This window comes from Melozone crissalis, unplaced genomic scaffold, assembly GCF_028551555.1.
Source record: "Melozone crissalis strain CALT ecotype California unplaced genomic scaffold, PUWL_Pcris_2 ptg000214l_1, whole genome shotgun sequence".
In the NCBI taxonomy this organism is placed as follows: Eukaryota; Metazoa; Chordata; class Aves; order Passeriformes; family Passerellidae; genus Melozone; species Melozone crissalis.
In genome coordinates this window covers 99,911-122,063 of record NW_026535977.1, presented here as the reverse complement: position 1 = coordinate 122,063, position 22,153 = coordinate 99,911, and the positions used below count along the sequence as shown (strand labels likewise).

The window sequence follows — 22,153 nt, the reverse complement described above, 5'->3', positions numbered from 1 at the left end:
TAATGAATTCTGAGTTTTCTGTGTTAAATTTTGTTTTTTGGCATTTCAAATGCTTTTTTTTTTTTTTCTGGTATGTCTCCAATAAATACAAAAGTATGTAAACTACAGTAAGTTACCAGACAGGAAAATAATTTAATTACATAAAATCGCCATAATGTTAGAATAGCTTTGAGTAGAGTAGGAGATTGGAAAATTTTCACAGACATAAATATAATTTTAAAAAACCTGAACTTGTTAGTAAAAAAATGTAGTAGGTTTTTGTAGATCAAAATATAAATGGTTTTGAGTGGGTTTATGTCATGTGAGTGATTTGAAAGTTGAGAAGATTAACACATTAGTTATATTTGCAGGCAACAGTAATTTGAAGTCACAGAAGAATGTTGTAAAGGCAAAAAAATCAGAATAATACTTAAAAATTAAACAAGCAAATGGGTATATGAGGTTGAAGCACCATTACAAAAATGTAAAATCTATCAGTTATGCTGTACTTTCAAACAGACAAAAGCTTTATCCTGCTCTTGCCCTGTATATGAATTTCAGAACTGAATTAAAGTAGGTGAAAAATGAGTTACTTTGACTTGGGTAATAGGATTGTCTGAGGACTAAAGCAAAGGCTTTGCAGTAGTGGCAGTAGCATACAAAATAATTTGCACCATCAGGATAGTAAAGAAATAAATCTTCTAACTATGCTGGTTGCTATCAGTCTAACACAATACTAGAGGTTTAAAAATAAAATACAAAAAAAACCCAGCCAAATTCCTCTTTTTCCCTCCCGAATTCAAAATTTTCGCGTCTAAGAAGAGAACCTATTTTCCTTCAAGGGCAGACAGAGAAAAACTATTTGCCATTTAATTTGCAATTTTAGCAGTTTTTTTCCCAATGAATCTTCTCTAGATCACTTTGTTAAAGTTTGTCAATCAAATCCCTTTGTGCTGATTGCCACAAATTGCTTTTAAGCCTTTCAGAAGAACAAGTAGACATGAAAAATTCAGTTTTACCATCTAGAATCCTAACAGTTTGGGTTGACCTTTGAAAGGCTTCTTTTAAGAGTTAACAGTGGGAGGTAGAGACTGCTGTGAAACTAAGTGAACTGTAGAAGTAAATGGTGATTCAAAAGCAGACTTTATTGGAAATGCCATAATTTTGAGATATGAAAATTATAAAGGTGCCTGTGTAGCCATTAGACTTTTTCTTTGTCTGCCAGTGGTGACAGAGCTTTTGCAGTGGAAAAAGGAAGCATGCGTTTACAGGTTCATGCTTCCTTGCCACCAGCAGCTTGGAGATGCTGCCCTCCTGTGTGCTGCTGCTTTTCAGCTTCTTCAGGGTGCCCAGAATTTTGAGCAATCCAGAAGTGATTCCCAAAGTTTCAGCGTATTTGCCTTGGTGTACATTGCATAACTCTGTTTTGGAAAATACTGCCTGTAGCTGTTCTTTTAATGACTTAGTTTGTAAGTGGAATTGTTGTCGTTTAGTGATAAACTCTACAATGTTTGTTGCTTCTTTATAAAAAAAGGCTGTACAAGAATGCTTCTATTAGTTCTTCCTTTCACTTATGAAAAATGTGGAAAATGAAGCAATGATGGCAATGCACACTTTCTCATTTACAATATGTAATAGATGGCTTTGTCCTCAGTCATAAGTCGGGCCATTATGATGCTGCAATTGATGTGTACCTGGAGCAGCCATTCTATAAATAATTCCACATATTATAATTTCCTTGATATAGGTTTGTGACTTCCATTGATCTTAGTGACAGGCATAGTTCAGAATGAGGAAAATCAATATATCATCCCCTCTGTATCAAGTGCTTGTAATTCACATCGTATTAAAACCCTGTTTATAATGTCTCTGCCACTTCCAAGTCTCTTTTTGCAGGCATCAATATTCTTATTTTTCCCTTCACCCATACCTGAATGTTTCCTATCATTCAGTGTTAAGTCTATTCCAAGAGACAGAGAGGCACAAAACTGGTTTACCTGAGTTCATTGCAGTATCTGTCACATGGTTCTATTTTTTTGGTCTTTAGAGCTGACTGCTGTTAAGGGAGGATGGACTGGTGGGCAATGCATAATGAAGTAGCTCTGTAAAAAAAAATAGATTTTTTTCCCTTTTTAAAATTTATTTCTTTTCTGACTCTATTTAGCTTTATTGTTTCAGTGACAGGATCCCTTTTGGAGGCTGTGGGTCATGAATAACCTCAGGATCTCCTGTCATTGGGCATGTTTCCAATAAAGCCTCAAAGCAGTAACAAAGGCCATGACAAATCCACTGTCTATGGTGAATCCTCCATGCTGTCAGCCTTATCATCGTTCTGAGCTGGGCACAACACCTGTCACGTGTTTCTGACATTGAATACAAAATTTGACTCAGTGTGGCACACACTGTTTCCACTTGAAACGGTTAAGGATATTTCAGGGTGTCTTAGATAAAGTGCCTATCAAAAATCTCCCTGAAGCACGAGTTCAAAGAATGAATGATCTGGACAACAAGTATTGGGCTTTTGATGAGCCAATTATAAAGAAAATATCTCCTTTTTTAAAGAGCTGTTTGAGGACATTAAAAATGAGTGAGTTGAGGAGGAGGAATATCTGACCTCCACCACCTTTTCTTTTTTCTTTTAAAAGTATAAGCACAGTGCAAACAAAACTTTCGAAAGGCAAGCCTGACTTCCAGTATAGATTTTTACATCATTCTATGGCTCTTTAGAAACTTAACATCTCTATTTGGAGGTGGAAGCTGTAGATGATTTGCATCACCTGATGTGCTGATAGGAGCCTGGGCATTAAGTAACAGTAAGGTCCAGTTTTGGTGCTTTGAACTGCCATCCATCTTGTTTTCTAAAAGTTAATTCACCTGTTGTGATTAGACAAAGCTAGCATGCAAGTAGTTAGATTATTGTAAAATATTGTTTGGTGTTCACTTTTGAGGTTTTTCTAGTTGCTTATGGAAAACTTCATTAATTTTCTCATTCATCTAGTGCTTTATTGCTTATTAAGAGCTTCCATGAAAAACTCGGTCTTAGCAGAAATCAACAACCAGATGTTTATAATCACCAGACTGAGTAATACCAGGTTTCTTCCTGTTATATTTCACTTTGATTAAGATTTCCTGGAAGAGTGTGTGGGAAAAGTCCTGTATGCATGTTCATTATCTATTGAAAATCCAGTTCCTACAGCTGAATTACCATGGCTTTGGCCATGTTCAGCTAAATCTCAGGAAGAACAACACTGCCAAGTCTAAAATGTAGATAAGAAAGAAGCAGGAAATGAGAGTAAGAGGGCAGTAGTAGCATACAACAGCGAGTTAAAGCTATCAAACATGAAATTTCTTCTAGAAGTTACTGGCCTCTAAACCAGTGTTCTTCTCAGAGTGATATAACTTGGACAGGGAGGGCTCATAACTTCCTGTCTGCAGTCCCAGCAACCTACAGACTGTCCAAAGGTGGGAGGGGGCACACAAGGATGAAGCAACCAGCTGCTCTTCCAGACAAGGTGGTTTTGTGATAGCAGATCCTGCATTCCTTCAGGAGAAAGGTGACGGAGTGTCAGGCTATAGCTCTGGCTGCCTTGTAAAGGAAGCAGCTAAATACATTTCTAGGTTTATCTTTCCTCTCATTTTAGACTCCCTTGATCCCTTCATAAACTTAGTTTCCTATTGTAGGAATGCTCTCTGGCTCAGATAATCATCTTTTCTTGTCCAGCAGCCTGGTTTCAGGTTTTTTTTCCCTGAGTCCCATCCTTTGGGATGGAACACTGGCTCAGGGCCAGCCACCATCTCTGGGGGCTAGCCTAGTGCTTAAGATGTACATGACATGAGAGATTTCAGCATTCAATCTCCACATTATCTTTTTCCATTTTTTATTATGATGCATTCATAAGGTGACCAGGCACATTCTGTTATACAATTGTGCTTTCAAATAATTAGGGTCCTATTCAGCTTCAGACACTGGATCTGAATTTTTCTATCTCAGGTTCTTTAGGGAAGGAATCTAAAATCATATTGGATACCAAAATAAAAGGAGAGATGTAATTGTGTGTCATCATCAGCCCCCGTATTTTATAACCATAATTTGAGGAACTGTCTTTGATGTATGGGGGTTTTCTCCCTTCAGCCTGCTGCTTTTTCTTTTTCCAATGAGCATTTCCCTGTTTCTTACTCTCTTGCAGTAACATCTTAGTGTGTGGTATTTTTATAGAAACTCTTCTGACAGTGGCTTTTCTCAGCTTAGTTTTAGCAGTAGTTTCTACTTGTTGCTTTCTGTGGCAGCTCTGGTTTGGTGAGTGACATTTTGTAAGCGTGTCCTTACCATTACAGCAGCCACTGGTGACCTTTCACTGGAATCCCTGGCAGCAACAAGTTGTTTCTCAGTATTAACCTGCAATACAAGTCCTGGTAGCTGTTTGCAGGGCAGTGACCAGAGGAGTTTCCATTTGGATCATTATGTACCTATTATGTATTTCCTACTTTCATGATGTTGTCTGCAGTCAGCTGGAACTAAACCCAGGAATGGAGACAGCAGTATTATATTGCTGTCCTATTCTCTAGATCACCCAGAGATAAAGCTGGGAGATAGTTTGGGGAATTTGCATTCTTAGTAGTGGAGGTCTCTGCTATAATTTGTATGAATAGAAAGCACATGTTTGTAAGGAAGTTAATGCAAAGGAAATGTTGGAGTCCTGCCAAAGTGCACAGCCCGCTCCACAGCTGACTCCTAATGATAGAACAGTTAAAGTAGTTTCTGCAGCCCTGGGACTTAGTGGTGCTGCAGTTGTCCTGTGGGTCTAACCAAACCCCTAATGCCACAATCCCTGGGCACTGGTTTGGCTGTGCATCTGCAGTGCTGTTCCCGTGCCCTGGTCTGGGTTTACTTCCCTGCCAGCCTGTCTCCTCTCCCCAGCCTGCAAGTTGCCATGTGTGTGTTGTCTTCCAGCAGTGGGAAAAGCCCTTGGCTTTTCTGCTCTGTTGGAGATGCTCCTAATGCCCCAGGAAGGTGCCAGAGCGCGTTTCTGCCTCTGCAGAGTCTTGTGATTCCAGACAAGGCTTAGCCAAGATCTACAGTCCCTTAGACCACGGAGATCAGCGCGTGGGAAGGGAATCACTGCTCCCTCTCTCTTCTGTTAAGGGATGACATCCTTTGGTATGTGAACCAGCCTCTTTTGTTAGGTTGCCTCTTGCTGAGGGAGACAATGCCTCTGTGTGTGCTGCTCAGGAACTTCACTTACTGCTCCGTGAAATTGTTGTGTAGTACATAGATAAGAAACCTTCCTTTCTGTCCCTCTCATTCATCCTATGGGTTTTCTGATGTATCATCAGCTTTAATTTCATGCTACAGCCTCCCCTTGGCTGCACGTCTCCTTACCCTTGTGGGAACACTGTAATGTGTGAGCCTTCTTATCCCACATTTCAGTTTAGCTGAACTCAGTCCTTGTGCCCAAAGAGGATATGTACACATTGCTGTTCCTTCCCCTCACACCGAGAGCTAGCATGTGCCCTTTGCTTTCTAGAGAAAGACAGGCTAAAAAGGCATCATATTATCTGCAATAGATCACTGAGATACACCTGACTTTAAAAAATATATATATTTACTCTTCAGCCCCTCTCCACTCAGCATTTTTCAGATTTGAGGAACTTGTTTAGATTACTGAAACATTGAAAAGACTGAGGTGCAATCTGATCACACAGTCATGTATTTTATAAAACCCCGTTGTAGGATCATCTGGTTAATAGTTTGTGTCCTGGGTGAACTGAAAATCTGATGAAAATACATAATTCCTGTCAAAATAGTGTTGGCTTTTATATTTGATTTGCAACCATCGTTCCAAAGTTGGTGGTTTTTTAATTTAAATTCCTTTGTAATTCTTTCATAACTGTTGATAGCAGAGCATCTACAGAATACAAAGTAATCAGCTCAGAAAGGTTTGCAGCTTCCAACAAACTGCCTTGTGGTGTGTAGTAAGTAAAATATGTGAGGGTCCAGAGTAGTTTGTTGTGGAGTGTTTTTCACATGGTTTTGGTTTGGTTTCTTTAGGGTTTTAGCTCATGGTGTTTAACCAAGACTGGCATGGTCTCTGTTCTAAGTTTATTTCTCCTAAATGGTTGTTACATTGAAAGCCTCAGGAAAGCAAATGAAAATGGGTAAACTGGCACTGTGGCAGAGGCATTATTGGCTGGTTTTGAAGTGATCAAAGTAGCATCAGGCAGAGGCAAGCAGCTACAACAATATCTCATTCTCAAAGATCCATTAAATTATTCTTAAAATCCACAAGAGACTGCTTTGATAATATTGGCTATAACTGGTTTGAGTATTTATTCCACTTGCACTTTTTAAAGTCAAATGTTTTTTGATTTAAAAAGCTTATAATTGACAACCAAAGGGCAAGAGAAAGAAATGCTCTTGGATCTCTTTCAATTTTAAAGTGGGAGAAAACTAGTACAGAGGTGCCAAGTCCTTTATGACATCATAGTCCTTCCTTTGTTTGAAATTTCATTTGAATCTACTTTTTCTTTAAAAGGGCCTCTTCTCATAGACTGTTTTGCTTTAAATAAGAGTCCTGTTGCTGTACTTGAGTGTGCAATAGCAAAGCTTGTAAATAATGTTCATTACCTTACTGACATTCACTTTTCTGCATAGTACTAATTCTGTTTTCACACTCCTCCTTGCTACTTGGGTTCATGCTGACATAGCAAATGCAGCAATGCTGGCTGCACAATTCAAGGCTCTCTGCCTTCTGGACACTGCTGAACTGGTGTTTAAGCTTTTGAGTGCTGATGGATAATCTTCCCTCAACATCATCCTGAATAAAATCCTCTCTGGCTTTCCTGCTGTGTGGTAGCCTCAGGGAGAAGGCTGCTCCCTATGTCACCTTTCTCTGTAAAAATTTGCTATCACAGTGATATTATCAGCAAATTTGTAGATAACCACATTAAAGTTAGTTTGACGTTCATTTGCCGTGTGAAGACGCTTTTTGAATTTATTTTTCAAGTAATTTGGCACATATCAGACGACTATGATGCTGTTTATTTTCTCTCCTGTGCCATGCAAGGAGCCCAAGATGTGCTGCCAGATTTATTATCTTCATGTGATGATCTTTGTTTGTAAATGAAAATTTTGGTGGGATAGAAGCTCTAGGAAAATGTAGGCATTTCATACAATGTGATCAAGCTCTTGTTCTTGGTTTTCAGAGAAACTTGAGTGCAGTAACATTTTTCAAATCAGACACATTTTCTTACTTTTACACCAAGGGTATTCACTGGCAAGACAATGCTGGGTACAGTAGTGTAGAAAAGTATTTGTAGGCTTAGCAGACTATTTAAAAATCTTTTTGTGACAGATGTATCTCAAATTTTATATTTTCTATCCTAAAGGCAATCGTTCTTCCTGCTGTCACAAAGCATCTTCTTTGGTGCAGCACAATAGGGATTAAAAAAACCTCATTTCAGTCTTAACTTAATTCCAATCTGAAAAACTTGCAATGAGGTGGTAATGAACTTGAACTTAGTACAGATTACCTCCTGCATGCTTACACAGATGTTCAAACACAAGACAGATATTTTTGAGACATAGTTCTCTTCTGAGAGTGTTTCTCTCTTGAGCAGATTAAACCCTGACATTTTCTGCTTTGCTTGTTGTTGCAGCGAATACGGTAACACCGTTTGGAGTTCACCTCCTAGGTTTGAATTAGGTCTACATAAATTCATACCCAGAAGAAGTATGGCTCATGATTATCAGGATGAGATCCTTGTAGCAAATAATAGGTTGTTGAGATGAAGAGGCTGATCCTCTGATCAGACCAATCAAAGCCATTTGGAAAGCAAAACTCTATGCTAATGTGTAACCCGATGGAATAATGTGTCCACACTGGGCTAGGAAAAGTCTAAAAGCCTTTCTTCAGACAGGACCTACACCTGGTACTACTGTGGGCTGCTTTATGCAAATACTACAGCTTCGTTATTATTGCACCACAAAATGCATTAGGCATCCAATTTCCTTTGTAAATGAAGCAATACATTACTTCAATAGCTACTTTTGAAGCTTTCTGCAACTTAAACCACAGATGTTAAAACTATTGGAATTAAATGAACCCCCTCTGAATTGTAATCCTTGAATAAACTAGAAGGGGTTTTTTAATTATAAGTTTTATTAAATTAAAAATATACTACAATGGAGTGGAAAAAGTCAAATGATCTTATATGGCAAAAATAAAAACTTGAAGCTCGCTATCCATACTCCATTGGGTATGGAATGCCAAAAGAGAAATAATACATTTCATCTTGTTGCAAAGCCTAATGTTCTGTACCACATCATAATGTAGCCCAAACCTGACAATTCCTGGCTCATAAATCTCTTGGTTTTTCTTTTATTTACACTACAGACAAAAATCAAGTCTGTCCTTCAAAAGTACTCTGTCGTCAAGTGAGCTTGAAAGTTTATGTTGTTATCCATCATGTTTGACTATGTTTATGGTGCTGGAGATAAAATCTAGGCTTGTGAGCTTCATATTTTAGGGGATACAGTGGCAGTGCAAGTATGGACTTGAGATTATGAAGCTCTTTGAAGATGAGAGGGAAAAAACATTTGGGCGATTGGCATTGGAGAAGTTATTTCCAAAGACCACTGAATTCAGTGCAACACTTATAATCAAGCTATTTCTATCATAAAACTTTAGATAGCTATTGTATCCCAGCTAAGGACTCAGGTTCCCAATACTGTCCTGGGGAGGATGGTTAGTAGCCTGATTTAGGGGCCCTGAATCATCCTGGGGATGCTCTGTAGAACTAGAGGAAGCCTGGGCTGTTAAATTTGGCACCCAAAGACTTGCCACTCATGGTTAGGGAATGTTGCCTTTTAAAGGAGTTGGATCAGGTCTCAGAAGTGTATTCTGTAGTTGTCATGGTAAATACCTGAAGGTGAAATAAAGGTATGAGGGCAAAACTTAGCTTGAGGAAAATTTTGCTGACATCAGAACCTGATGGGCTTTTAAACATATGCTTGTCACTAGACACTAATTTATTTATTATCATGAGGTCAAGGAAGCCAGGAGTTATTAGAAAGAAGAAATGGGTAAGAAACGAAATGTGTACTGTTAAGTTACTCTTTAAACTTTAGCTGCTACAAGATAGAGGCTGCTTGTTTGCTCAATTCATATGATAACTACTGCATGCTTTGCAATAAGGGTAGAAGTCCACTTTGGTTACTTTCCTTGTTTACATAGAGAGCAGTAGCCATCAAGTGATGTAGTTATAGTGCCCTTATGCTAAATTCTTGTTTATTTTCATAGAAAAACTTTATTTGATAACTCTTCCAGACAAAGTTACTTTAGCTTGCATAACTTCAGCAACATTACAAATTCTGCAGATATTTAGCCATTTTGAGTAGATACATGTGCAGAAGTTATACTTCTATACTGAAGAACACTTTTTCAGTATTTCGTTAGATGTTGCTCTAGTTTTTCTACCATTGTGATTTGATGTGTTTATTTTTGAAAAAGAACTTATAATCAGTGTTCCTTAATAAAAATATGCAGCTAATAATTTGAATGAATGGGAGGGTGAGGAAGCTTTCTAAATAAAGTATGTCCTGTTTATGGAAGCAAGTGTTTGGTAGAGAGCTCTTTCCTTGCCCTCAGGTTGTCTGTTGCTTCTTCGGTTGTTGAATTCCTCTGCACTCGAGAGAACATTATTGGTCAAATCTAAACCCATTACTTTTCCATTGAAATTTCCATTATCTGTGAGCAATTCCATCTTGGGGAGGATTATAATATTTCTCATATTCTGTAGTGTTCTGCATGTGCTTCATTACTGTGCACCATACATGGGAAAATGTCATTTATTATTTCATACATCAAAATACTCTGTCTGCATTGATGAGCCTTCTTGTCTGACAAGTGCAGCTGCTGGCCTGCACTCACATATCTTTAGCTTTATTTGAATCTCATATCTGCCATCATTAGCTATTCATGCAAGCAGGAAAAGCAAAGGAAATAGTTCAAGGAATTCAGAGTGCTTGCTTTAACCAACTCCAGTGTTCTAAGAGAGTAGCAAGGATATTATGAACAACAAAGAGAGCACAAGCCCTGTCCCATGTGTACATTAATGAGATAACAAGAGATGCCTGTAGCTCTGCAAAGATAATTTTTTTTAAATTGCTTTTGCTGTTTAATTGCAGCTTTTGTGTTTTATAGATTTTATTTAAGCTATCAGTAGCTGTACATTAATAGTGCATTTAACACAGAATTGAATACTAATAAAAAGGGACAAGTGGACTAATTTCCATGTGTAAACCAGGCTCTGACAAGATGATGTTAACTGACCATAAGTTTTTAATAAAGGGTAATTGAGAATAAAGCTATAAGAATTGTTGAGATCTTTAAAAAATAACCAAACCGAAATTGTTTAGTTACCAGAAGCCTGTAAGTGCTGTCCAACAGACATAGAAGCTCAGGATTATCTAAAAACCAGGGACAGAATCAGCCTGCTCAGATGTTTTTGGAGGGTGGCTGCCCTTTTTCGTAGTCCCCTGGCCACGAGCAAGTGCTAGAGAGGACTGTGAGTGCTGACATCCCTCACTCACCTGGAAAGGCAGCATTATTCCTAATGAGGTTAATGTGGAGTGAGTTGCAATATAATTGAAGGACATTAGCATTTATTAGAAATTGAAAAGAAAGCGGAATTCCTTAAGGCCTGACATTACAGGCATTTGGAGAGGATGAAATGTTTCTCATTAACAACCTGTGTGCTTTTTGGCTGCACTGTAGGTTTTTCTGTATGAACACCTGGCCTCTGGCTCATATTTATTTGATCCAAACACCTGAAGCATATGAATAAGTGTTATTGGTTTTCCTAGTGACTGAAGAAGGCATGGCCAGAAACATAAGCATACCAGAATATATGAATGTAATACAAATGTAATAAGAATGTAATCTTATATACGTATAAGAATATAGTTGAGAACTGTATTCTTATAAAGAGAGTGTAAAATCAGAGGCACTGGCATTGCCTCCAGCACAACCTCAATCTGTGTAGTCTAATATTTTGTAGTTATTTCAAAATACAGAGTTTTTCTGGAAAATTGGAGCAGTGTTTAGCTAAAGTCGGAGCACCGTGAGATGATGAAACTCTGAAATGTACCTTGAGCTGTTTTCCTTCCAGTGCACATAATAAGCAGTGCATATAATAGAGTAGGAAAATGCACTGCAGACAAAGGTCACTCTCCACCATCCCAGTGAGACATTTGTACCCACTTGCTACCTTCTGTGTCCCATCCTGGGGAAGGAAGGAAGGAAGGAATACTCCAACATTGCTATTGGCATGCTGCTTCTTCAGAAGAAAATAATAATGGATGAATGTTTCCCACAAAATCTTGGATGGTTCTTTTTTTTTTTTTTAATGTTTTGGATTTCTCACAGGAAAACACCCTCTTTTCCCCGTGATTGCAATTGCCACCAAATGTGGAAAGCCCCATTGCTGTTCTGCTTGGCAGTTGCATATGTGGCTTGCTAAACATGTGCTTGGGAACATTCATACTTAAAATATCTCAAACCCAGAGACTCCAAAGTTTCAGGAATTGGCAGGTTCTGTAGAAGGTCCCAAGGCATTGTAGTTTAAACTCTGGTGATAATGTTTCAGCACCACTGGTCATGCGCTTGAGGGAACACAGTCTGCAACGCAGGAAAGACTGACTTTATAAGAAACTTCATATGTATCTGATAGTTCAGTCCAGGTCAGGAAATAAATGGCCATTTTTTTCATCTGTCAGAGACTTAGCTCATGGTTAAGTGCTGCTGACAGTGCAGTGAACTCCTCTTGAGCTCAGGGAGTCTTGAGCATAGTTCATAGAGCTTATCCTGAGAACTGCGTCTTTGATCTTTGGCAAACTGACAATTACTGTTACTGCACTGAGCAAAACCACGTCCTTCAGCTCTTTGTAACAGTGAGAAAAATGTAGTGTTATTGCAGAGAGGAAGGTATTTGCACCTGTGTTATAAATTATTTACTCCTTTCTGCCAGCAAAGATTTAGGAATGCAGAAGGTAAATAAATGGCTTATTTAATTTTTAGTCTTTAGTGATCTCAAATCTTCTGAAAGTCTTTTTTTTTTTCTTGATACTGGGGGAAAAATAGTATGGGCTTTCATCTCTTTATTTTCCCTTTCAGTGCAGTGGTATTTTTGCTTAAAAAGTGAATCTGTGCTAATATTGTCTTTGTGAGATACAATGAACTTCTTAACAAATCTGCAGTAGCATTCAAATAAAGATTTCCTTACAAATGCAGCTTAACAACCAAAGAGAAAATGCTTGTATTCAATATTGTTTAAAAGATTTCAGTTTCAGTTCTCCTCCTTGGTACTTGAGTGAAGAACAGACTCCAAAATTTCAGCCATCTTCTAAAAAGATACTGAAACAAAACAAGTAAGATGAAAGAATTACATTCACTCCTAATTTCTCATAGAAAGGTTTATTTCTCTAAGTCTCCACATTGTACCTATTAACAGAAAAGATGACAAATGCATTCAAGGCATTTAAATTAGAATTTTATCCAGCCTTGTCATTTGCCCTGAAGGAAGTACATGGAAAAATTGTGTGTTTCTGATTCAAATGGAGTTTTCCTTGCATTTTCCAAAGTTCTCTAACAATCTACCTGCTGAAGAGAGGAGAAGATGGTTTATTGGTAGTAATGTTGGGACACAATTTTCAGGTTGCTGCAGTGTGCATCCCAGCCTATGCATTTTTTGGATAGGTTGTTTTGGTTAGCTCCCTACCTAACCAAAACAGGGCTGCATTTTTTTTCCTGGTGGCAGCTAAAATCAGATTTAGATGCATTTTTCTTTGTGGCTGGGGAATCTATATGTGCACAAATTCACCTTGTATAAATATACCCCCAGACTGTGTGCTGCTGAAAGAACAGCTGGGATCAGAACAGATAAAATCTCAAACTGGTTTTGTGGTTTTTAAAAAATGTATCAGTGTGTTAGGTGAAAGTTTTTTTAATGAACTGACATTATTTAGCTGAATTATTTAGAGACTAGCAGTTGTCTGCAGTTTATGACTCACACTTTGGTTAATCCCATGAAGAGACTATGTCTCTTGGTGTCATTAATGAAAAGCAGTTGCATTCCTCCTTTCATATATCTCAAAGTGAAAACCCAGCAAGTCACAACATTCAAATTTAGAATTCCTTCTGTTCAGCACCCTCCTCCCTTAAAATACCTAAATTAGGGATGCAACATAGATTAAATGATGTTCTGTTTACACCAGCAGTTCTCTGACCTTAATTCTGTCATCCTACCCATAGATTTGGACATCTCGAAATGAATAACAGATTTTAAGCTTCATCTTTCACACGTGTCTGTTAACTAGTGTAGGAAGCCCTTTCTGCCTCTTAAATCAGCTTTGCTACTTTGTCCTCAGCATGGGGAAAAAGACTAAAAAAATTTTTGCCAAAAGAAAAGGGATGACTCACAAAGATTTATTTTCATGGCCAACAGAAAGTATTTAAACCTGATTAGACATATGAAAGAATTTATCATGGATTTATGTTTCACTGTGCTATGTGAGCTAAATGTGTAACTACATCTTCAGTAAAACTCTCTTGCTGTGACAGAAACAGTCTGGAAACAAGTGTGACTCGCTAACCAATTATGCCAGTGCCCTACCCTTACGGAAGGGAAATGTTGGATCTGTTCAGAGCTCAAGTGAATGTCAAACCCGTGGGGTTTTGCTTGGTTGTTTTCCTGCACAGAGATGCAGACCACATTGGCTTTAGTGTTGGTCGTACATTAGACTGAATTTGACACCTTGTAAGAGAAATTTGTCAGGAAAGATTTCGCAACTTTGACCTGAGAAATTCCCATACACATGTAATCCTAATACTTTATAGAAGAGTGTCTAGGAAGATTATTAGAACCATACTTTTTGATAGACAGAGAAACCTTTGTAAAATTGATGTGTAATACTACAGAGGACTATCAGTAAAAAGCAGAATGAAATAGCAAATCCTTTCCTTGGAGTACAGTAGAGGTGAAAATCATGTTTCAGAAACTGCTCTGCTGTCTCGACAGGTAAAGAAGAATCTCCTCTGCAAACCCATCACTTTCCAGTTCTGAAGCTAATCTCTCACACAGTCACCACAATGACTTTGCAGGACTTGAAGCTTCTGGCCACAGCTGTAAATTGAAAACCTCTGGGGACAGATGCTAGAACATGATCTCAGTCATTTTATACAGTGAAATTATTAAATGTTTGCGGATGCAGTTTTGGCAGATTAAGTGTGCTCTCAAGTGATTCCAGGGCACTTTGGGAGTTGGCATGACCAGGATACTGTGCCCATGGGGCAGCATCTGCTGTCCATTTTGGCAGATTAAGGGACACAGGCACAGAAAGTCAACTTGGCTTTGCTGTTCAGATGCTGAGGGTGAATTTAGCCTGCTAATGGAGGTGTCCTAAATGCACCAGTGACAAAAATTGTGATTCTAACTGGAATTTTTTCTTAATGTTTCTTGTATTTTCACTATAATAAGTTTGTCAATGTTATTTTTTTACCACATAGATACTCTTTAACATTGAGGGAAAACCATTCTTGAAGGCATTCTGTATCAGTCAAAAAGGAAAATATTAATTCTTCTGCAATCAGCAGAGATTTCTAAAGTGCTAAGATGAACACTGGTAGAGATGTATATTACCCAGTAGCATGTTTTATGCATATTAGATATCAAGCTTGAAACTGCCCTTTTCCCGTCTATTCTTTGGAGTTAATTGTATGTTAAAAAGTAAACATAGACAAATATAGGGGTGTTGCTCTGTGTGAACCAGCAATTCGGGAGATGTTTCCATGGCCCAAAGCTGGAGTGAGTTGTGCTGTTTTGTTGCCTGCAGTGCAGGGTGTGTGCCTCTTTCACTTGCTCTGGGAAATCCAAACACAGCTAAGCTGATAAAATAGGTCATAAATTTGCACATTTATAATTATTTTGACTTCAAGGAGAACACATACACAGCAGAGCAAAAGAGCAACTGTGTAAATTGAGTTTTGACTTCAGCATTCCTTCCAAAGGATCCCTGTCCATGTCAGCACATAAGACAACAGGGTTTTCCCGGATGTGGTTGTGTGGCTGTGGGACCAAGTGTCTCCTTGCCTGTTATTAAATATTGCTGCAAGAGGGTTTCTTTATTAATCTCTTGCTCTGTACTGAACTGTTAAGGCCTGTTCATAATAGTGCTGAAAACCTGTACCCTGTCCAGCACTGAGCCTCCAGTAGCTTGCTGTCTCTGACCACCTCCTCAAAATTGAATTTTTAGCTCTGTACAGACTGAAACTCCGTAATGGTTTTGAGCCCAAACCCCACAGTTACTTCACAATAGCTGATTTTCAAGATCTAGGTGTCCTATCATCATGACTGCACCATGAATCTGCTGCATGGTCCAACTCAGTGGTCAAGCCTCATATTGTATGATCTACTTTCCTTTCTATTTCCTAAATATTGCATTAGAAAAGTCGTGTGTTATAACCAAGCAAGGAGAGAAGAAAGGAGTGGGGAAATAGAGGATTTCTATTCTAGCAACAAGAGTAGGGAAAAACTTGCATTACAAAAGGTTAAAACAGGAGGAGGGAGTTTAGTGTGACAATTTGATAAAACAGATTTGATAAACAGTCTGGGGTTTTTGTGTATGTTTAAATAGCAGCTTCCTAAATCACTAACTGAATTTCTCAGTATTCTTGGATCTAAGACTGCTTATCAGTTTCAGCAATTCTCGTTGTTTTGAGCTGAGATTATAGGATCATGTAAGCAGCAAAAATTGATTTCTAGCATCTTCTACTTTATTTAGTGCCATGTGGATTTGAGGGAAAAAATTTAAGTTATTAAATGCGTATCAGAAAAAGAATAATTTTAAAGATCATTGATACAAAAGATGTCTCTGCTGATTCCCCTCCCTTAGCTTCCATTTTGAAACAATGCAGAACCATTTTTTGTTCTTAAAAATTGTTGGAGGTTTATTGCATCAACTTCATATTTCAAAATAAAATTTTGTTTCCCGATGTTCCTTTATATGTTTTATCTGAGTTCTGCTCTGATACTGAAATCCTTCAGGACTAGGCTGATACCTGTTTATTTCCTTCTGCATGATGTTTTATTCTTCTAGATGTGCTAGTGCAGCAGCTTGGTAATGGCTAGGAGATGTTCACAAGGATCCCACATTTTCTCTTTGAAAAAGTTAAGGCTGCCTTCTTGAACTGTAGTGCTGTACATTGATACAGGTGATTATTCTCTGAAGTGTTTCAGTCAATCCCAGTAACATGTATCATGTAGAAATTAGGATGCTTTCGTTCCAAAAACTTCTTAAGAGAAGCTGCTTCTTGAAAGCTGCTTATGAACTTGACTGTCTTGAAATAAAAGGAATAGGTAAGTTATCAAAATTGTGTAAGACTGAGAACTGTTAGCCATCCTTTCTATTTGAAGAAATGTCTCTACTATTACCAGATGGCACTCTAGAGAAGCAACTTACTTTTGCTATTTTCTGTGTCAGCACCGAAGTTTAAGAAGAAAAACACATCAGGACCAGAAAAACCTTGCTTGAATCTGTCTACAAAAAAAAAAAGGGAAATTCCCATAAAGTACAAGTGCAGTAGGACATGAATTCAAACGGTAGTCACCACTAGCACGTGGGACACCTGTTAATAGAAAGCTGCCTGTTTATTCCACCTGAAGAAATCGTGTAGAAGAGTTCAACGTTTCCAGTGTTGCTAATAACTGTAGCTGGAAAAGTTCTAAAAAAGAAGCATACATCCCAAAATGTGAAAATCATCTCCTCCAAAAACGTTGCTCAGGGACATCAGTGTGACTGACAATCGAAAGCCAGAATGTGCCCTCATGTGTGTGCTTGACTCTCTTAAGGACTTGAGAGGCTTTTTCCTCACACCATTTTCATCATCTCTGCTTCACTACTTTGAGGTCCAAATAATTTATCAGCTGAATTTGAAAAGAACAAAAAATACCTGCTGTTTTGCCTTTGCCTCATTTGATAAGCATGTAGCAACTCCTAACAGGAGTTTAGGATGATAAAACATCAAATGAGATAGAAGGCAGGCTGAAATGGTTATATTGTCATTAACTTACAGAACCCTTGGCTGCTACAATGTGTTTGTGCTGTGCCGGAGGTCTCAAATGAACAATTTGAGAGTAAATGAATAAAAATTGTATGATAGGTTAGTGGGGTGTTCATGACTCCAGATGTTGCGAACTTAGGTGGTTTCACTACTTCTGTTTAAATTATTTGTAAAATAGAAACTTGCTGGTTATTTTTCAAGTTTTCTTCCTTCCTTTTGCTGTTAAAGTTCAATTTGTGATGGAGATAACGTCTGAAACTATGGCTGTACCTTCACACCTGAGCATGTAGCACCCTTAGCGCTCTGTTCTGGTTGTGCTGTCAGTCAGAAGCCACATGAATCCAGCTGACAGGGCACTAGTGGGATTTCTGCTGTTTGCAGTGAAACTCCTCCAGGGTGGGGTGAGCCAGGGGAAGCAATGTTATGGTGCTGACAGCTGGGTGTAGGTCTTTGCTTTGTTCAATAGTCACTGCAGAGGACACTTTGGGGTGTGTTGGAAGGCACTGTCACTGCACTGCACTGAGAAATGTTGGCACACGCTATAGCAAGGCATCTGACCCTGATCAAATATTCCTCCTCAATTAAAAGCATGCGTAGCTATTCTGCTCAGCTTGTTCTTAGGAAGCTAATAATGGACTTGGATCCTCTTGCTCTATTTTGGCGACATCTTATTGAATCATGCATTGAATGATGTGACTAATTTGTGGAACAGAGTGCCTGTGCATCAGCTGTTCACGGTTGCTTTCCTGGGGGGAAGATAAACTTTTTATGTTAAAAGACACCGATCATTCTTTTCAGCATATCAAAGAACAAATGTACTGTAGGCTTTTCTGTTGGAAAAAAAAAAAAAAAAGAGAACAAATGGCTTTTATCTGTATTTCCATCATTACTCCCGCATAAATCTCACTGAAGCTAATGTGACTTGTAGCAATGCAGATGAAAGCCAGACACTGTTGAGATGTGGAGTCCAACAGAGCAAGGCACACCACAGAAGCAGGAGGGTTCATCCCTGTAGGAACAACCTGCAAGTGTGTGACTCAGCCTGCTTGGAATGAACCATTGGTGTGCAAAGCCAGGGCTCTCCAGATTGGTGTAAACAATCAATCTGATTAATGCAGTGGCTGTGCACCCTACTGAATGCTCAACTTCACTGCTGCCCAGATGGATTTCTCCAGAAGAAAAAAGTTTGGTGTGTGCATAGGAGCACACGTGATGTCTGTGATGGAAGGGATGCAGGGCAAACAAAAATCACCCGGACTCTGTGACTGGGAAGGAAGAGATGGGACTGGGAGGGTTGAGCTGGACTTCTCATGAGTTGTGGGCATAAGGGGAGTAAGCTGAAACCTGCAGGCTCACCTTGAGGAGTTGGAAGGGAGTAAGGGGACAGGGTCAAAGGGACAAACCTGTGGGATGCTGTGGAGATTAAAAAAAGAAAAGGAAAATCAGCAAGCAGCAGGTTCTTAAAAAAGTATATAGAAATACATAATGGAGGACAACATTAACTGGGAACAATAAAGTTAGTCCTCCCAGCTGATCACAAATAGTAATGTCACTGTGAGCAGAAGAGGAAGGCAGTTCTGTAGGTGGGCCCTAGGACAGAGGCATAGCTGGAGCAGTCTGATAGAGAAACACAGAATTACTTATTTCAGTGCTGACAAGGCCAATAAACCATGCAATCAGCTTAATTTCTTGATAGTTTCTGAGATAATGTCTACAGCAAAGTCTCAGTTCTGCCCAAGTTCCATCCATGGACACTTGAGATCTGTAGAACAAAAGCAGCAAACACCCTGCCACCAGCAATTACTTTGACCTAGATGAAAATAGCAGGGGTTTTATTTTTTTATCTCTTATTTTGCTATTCAAAATAGTATGTATTGATCCCTTTATTAGTGTGACATACAGACTGAAGTTCAAAGCAAAGACTAAGACTAAGAACTTATTATGGAAGGCTTGTTCAAAAGAGAAATTGGGCAAGGAAAGGTTTTGATCAACCCCCCCTTGCCTAGGGTTCCACCTGCAAACGCAGCTCTTGCACCTCTCTTGCTATCCAAGCTTAGGAAATGTAGCACTGCCCTTTAACACACGAGTCAGAAGGCAGGCTTTCTGTAAGGTGATGTGGCTGCTGCTGTTTTCAGAGTATCCTCTTCATCTTACCTGCAGCTGTGGGACAGTAAAGATAATGTCTGCCAGCTTTTTCTCTCTTGAAAGCAAGAGCATACTTGTGACCTGTCCTTCTGAAAGGGCACTGCATTGTCATCTGATATATTTGGATATTCTCAAGTCCACATTAAAAAATGGCAAGTTATCTTTTCATCACAGGATATTCATAGTAAATAGAAAAAAAAAAAAAATCTTGCCAGTCCTTGCTGCCCAAAGGAAGTCTATAAACAGGACTCCTGAGTGTATGCAAGTAAGCTTCAGAGGAATTGAAGAAGTGTGGTTGCAGTGTGAGTAATTGTACTTACAGAGAATCTGTCAAGAATACAAAAGGCAAGCCTGGCAGTGGAAGTGTCCCTGTTGCTCTGGTAGGACAAGGACCACACAATCCAGCGTGATTCAGTAGAACTTCCTTCTAAGTAGATTAGCTCCTCCCTGTGTTGACTGATAAAGATACAAGGTGATTTACTTACAGGAATGCAGGTGCGAGCCTTTGAATAAAAAGAACTGCTATGGACTTTGAGTCACCAGCAGTGATGAATTTTTGAAGTCAGTTTACCATCATTTAATACTATTTTAGAATAGCTGTTAGTGTGTGGCCTTTTCATTTCTGCCAATAAACTTCCTAATAGATACTGAAGCAGGACTGAAAAGCCTGTGAGCACCATGGAGACATCATTTGTTCAGTGTTGCATTATGACGTACTCATGATCTTTTTTTCTTTGCTTCCTTAACTTTTTTTTTCAACCTCCTTATTTCATTTCTGTTCAGTGTGTGTGTTGATTTTAGTGATGGTGTAGTTCATTGTGGAAGTGATTTAATGTTCACTTGTGAATACTACTCCAAGGCACCTAGTAGCATTAGTATGCTAGTAGCCGCCCAGTGATGGTGCTTCCTGTGTCAGCTGTAGAACACAAAAGTTATACTGGAAGTACTTAGATAAATCTATTTCCTCAAAATGGCTCTGTACTTTCATTTTGTCAAAATGCCTGCGTGTTGGCTTTCTTTGCTGCTGAAATGCTGTTCTATCTGTTCCTAACTTCCCTGTTTAACAGCAGACAGACCCAGGGAGCACTGACTGACTCGGATGATCCCGAAACAGGCTGTCTAACTGATAACAAGCCAACTGCTCGACACTTCTATCCTGTCGCCTTGCTGCTTGTCAGCTCACACCTGCTGGTTGTGTGGCTTATTTTAAGTCTTGCTTTGCTATTAGCCAAATATCAATAAACTTTACTTGTGTTCCTTTCTTTTCTACAAACAGCAACGAACTAACTCTAGAAAAAAGAATCATGTTGTAATATTTCTACAGTCTCAGACCCCAAGGATTCATCTTTAAGATTCCCATGTCTGAAATGTACTGTGTTTTCATTCTTTTTTTCTGAACTCCGAGAAGTATACTATGCATTGAGTGAATTGATTTGCTCTTTCTGTTCATGGTAAAGCTTTCCCACTGTAATTAGCACAAAGAAAGCCCACTTACAATGCTGTCACTGTATAGAAGTTGTGGAATCCTGAATGCTTGAATCCCTCTTTCCAGAGTAATTAGTCTGACAAAAAAAAAAAAAAAAAAAAAAAAAAAAAAAAAAAAAAAATTTGCACAACACAAACTAACCCCTAGACAAATATGGCAGGGCAATGGTTTGTGAGACTTATCTTCCGTTGTGTTTTTTCATTGTAACTAGCTGACGGGATTGTTTTCGTTTAATAAATTATTATTACTTTGCTACAACTAACCCTTTTCTGTAGAGTAAATAGAATATACTAAGTTCTGTTTTGTAATGAAATTAGCCTGTTTCTAATTGTTGCTTTAGTTGCTTTTGCTTTCAGTCCACTTTTATATTCTTTTTAACAAAGTCCTGTTTATGTCTTGATGCACCACTTTGGCACTTGTGACTTTTGTACTGTATGTGAACGAACATCCTTCCTTTATAAAGCAGAGAGGTGGATTGGGCTGTTTGAAAAGCCATTCTCTCTTTTTTTCATTGCAAAGCTGAACATACAGCAAATGAAGCAGAGATGAAACTTTCCTTCACGAATCTCTAGGGCCAGACTTAATAAAATTCCTTATTCCTAGAATGTGCATTTTAGGGCAATGTATACTCACACATATATAGCAAATCAGTTGAAAAAGAAAGGTATGAAAAGGTTTAAAAGGCAAATATATTTCTGGAATTAGAACAAAATGTATCATTAAAGTTATTAAATTTTTTTACTGAACTTTAAACCTCAAGGGCAGATATATTAGGGGGATGGAAAATCTTATCACCTATTTCTGAGGGCAATAAGTGTACTGGGCCTGGCCTTGGATTTAATTCTGTAAGATGTATCATCACTCATGGAAAACAAAAATGTAGAGTTGAATCCTTGTTATTTTTACTTCAACTGTTGCTGAAACTCTGCAATGAACAAATAAAGCATATTTATTTATTCTATGTTTCATGAAGTTGTACTTTTTCCCCCTTTCACTAGAGAAGGATGCCGCATAGAGAATGTTCTGAAGAATGTCAAATGCAGAAAGTATGCATTCAACATGATACAGCTGATGGCTTTCCCAAAGTACTACAGACCTCCAGAGGGGACATATGGAAAAGCTGACACCTAAGTTTAACAAAAGTGTAATCAGGAGCATGTATCATGCTAATTAGTGAATATAACAACTGCTGTTTATGACATATGAATTGGGAATGTATGACCAGTGGAGGTGTTATTTTTAGCAGGTTTTATCACTTTACACTGAAATGAATCTGATTAGTCATGAAATAAAACCATGAAAAAGCAATGGACTGGATATTCTGAAAATCAAATATACTCAACTTATCTTTGTGAAATTGAAGCTTAGTATGACTCATAAGCCAGCTGGAATTAGTTTCTGGGGTCATTTGATTGAAGATTAAAAA

At 38.5% G+C, this 22,153-nt stretch overlaps 1 protein-coding gene across 1 annotated transcript in view; it reads left to right on the top strand.

Annotated features, from left to right (window-relative positions):
* LOC128949280 (inositol polyphosphate 4-phosphatase type II-like) overlaps positions 1-21,951 on the top strand; it is a gene marked incomplete at its 5' end in the record, with an annotated part of 125,004 nt that extends 103,053 nt beyond the window's left edge. The window contains one exon of the mRNA XM_054294139.1: positions 21,726-21,951. Coding sequence (XP_054150114.1) covers positions 21,726-21,858 — 133 coding nt within the window. The remainder of the gene's footprint in view (positions 1-21,725) is intronic.
* Between the last annotated feature and the right edge of the window lie 202 nt (positions 21,952-22,153).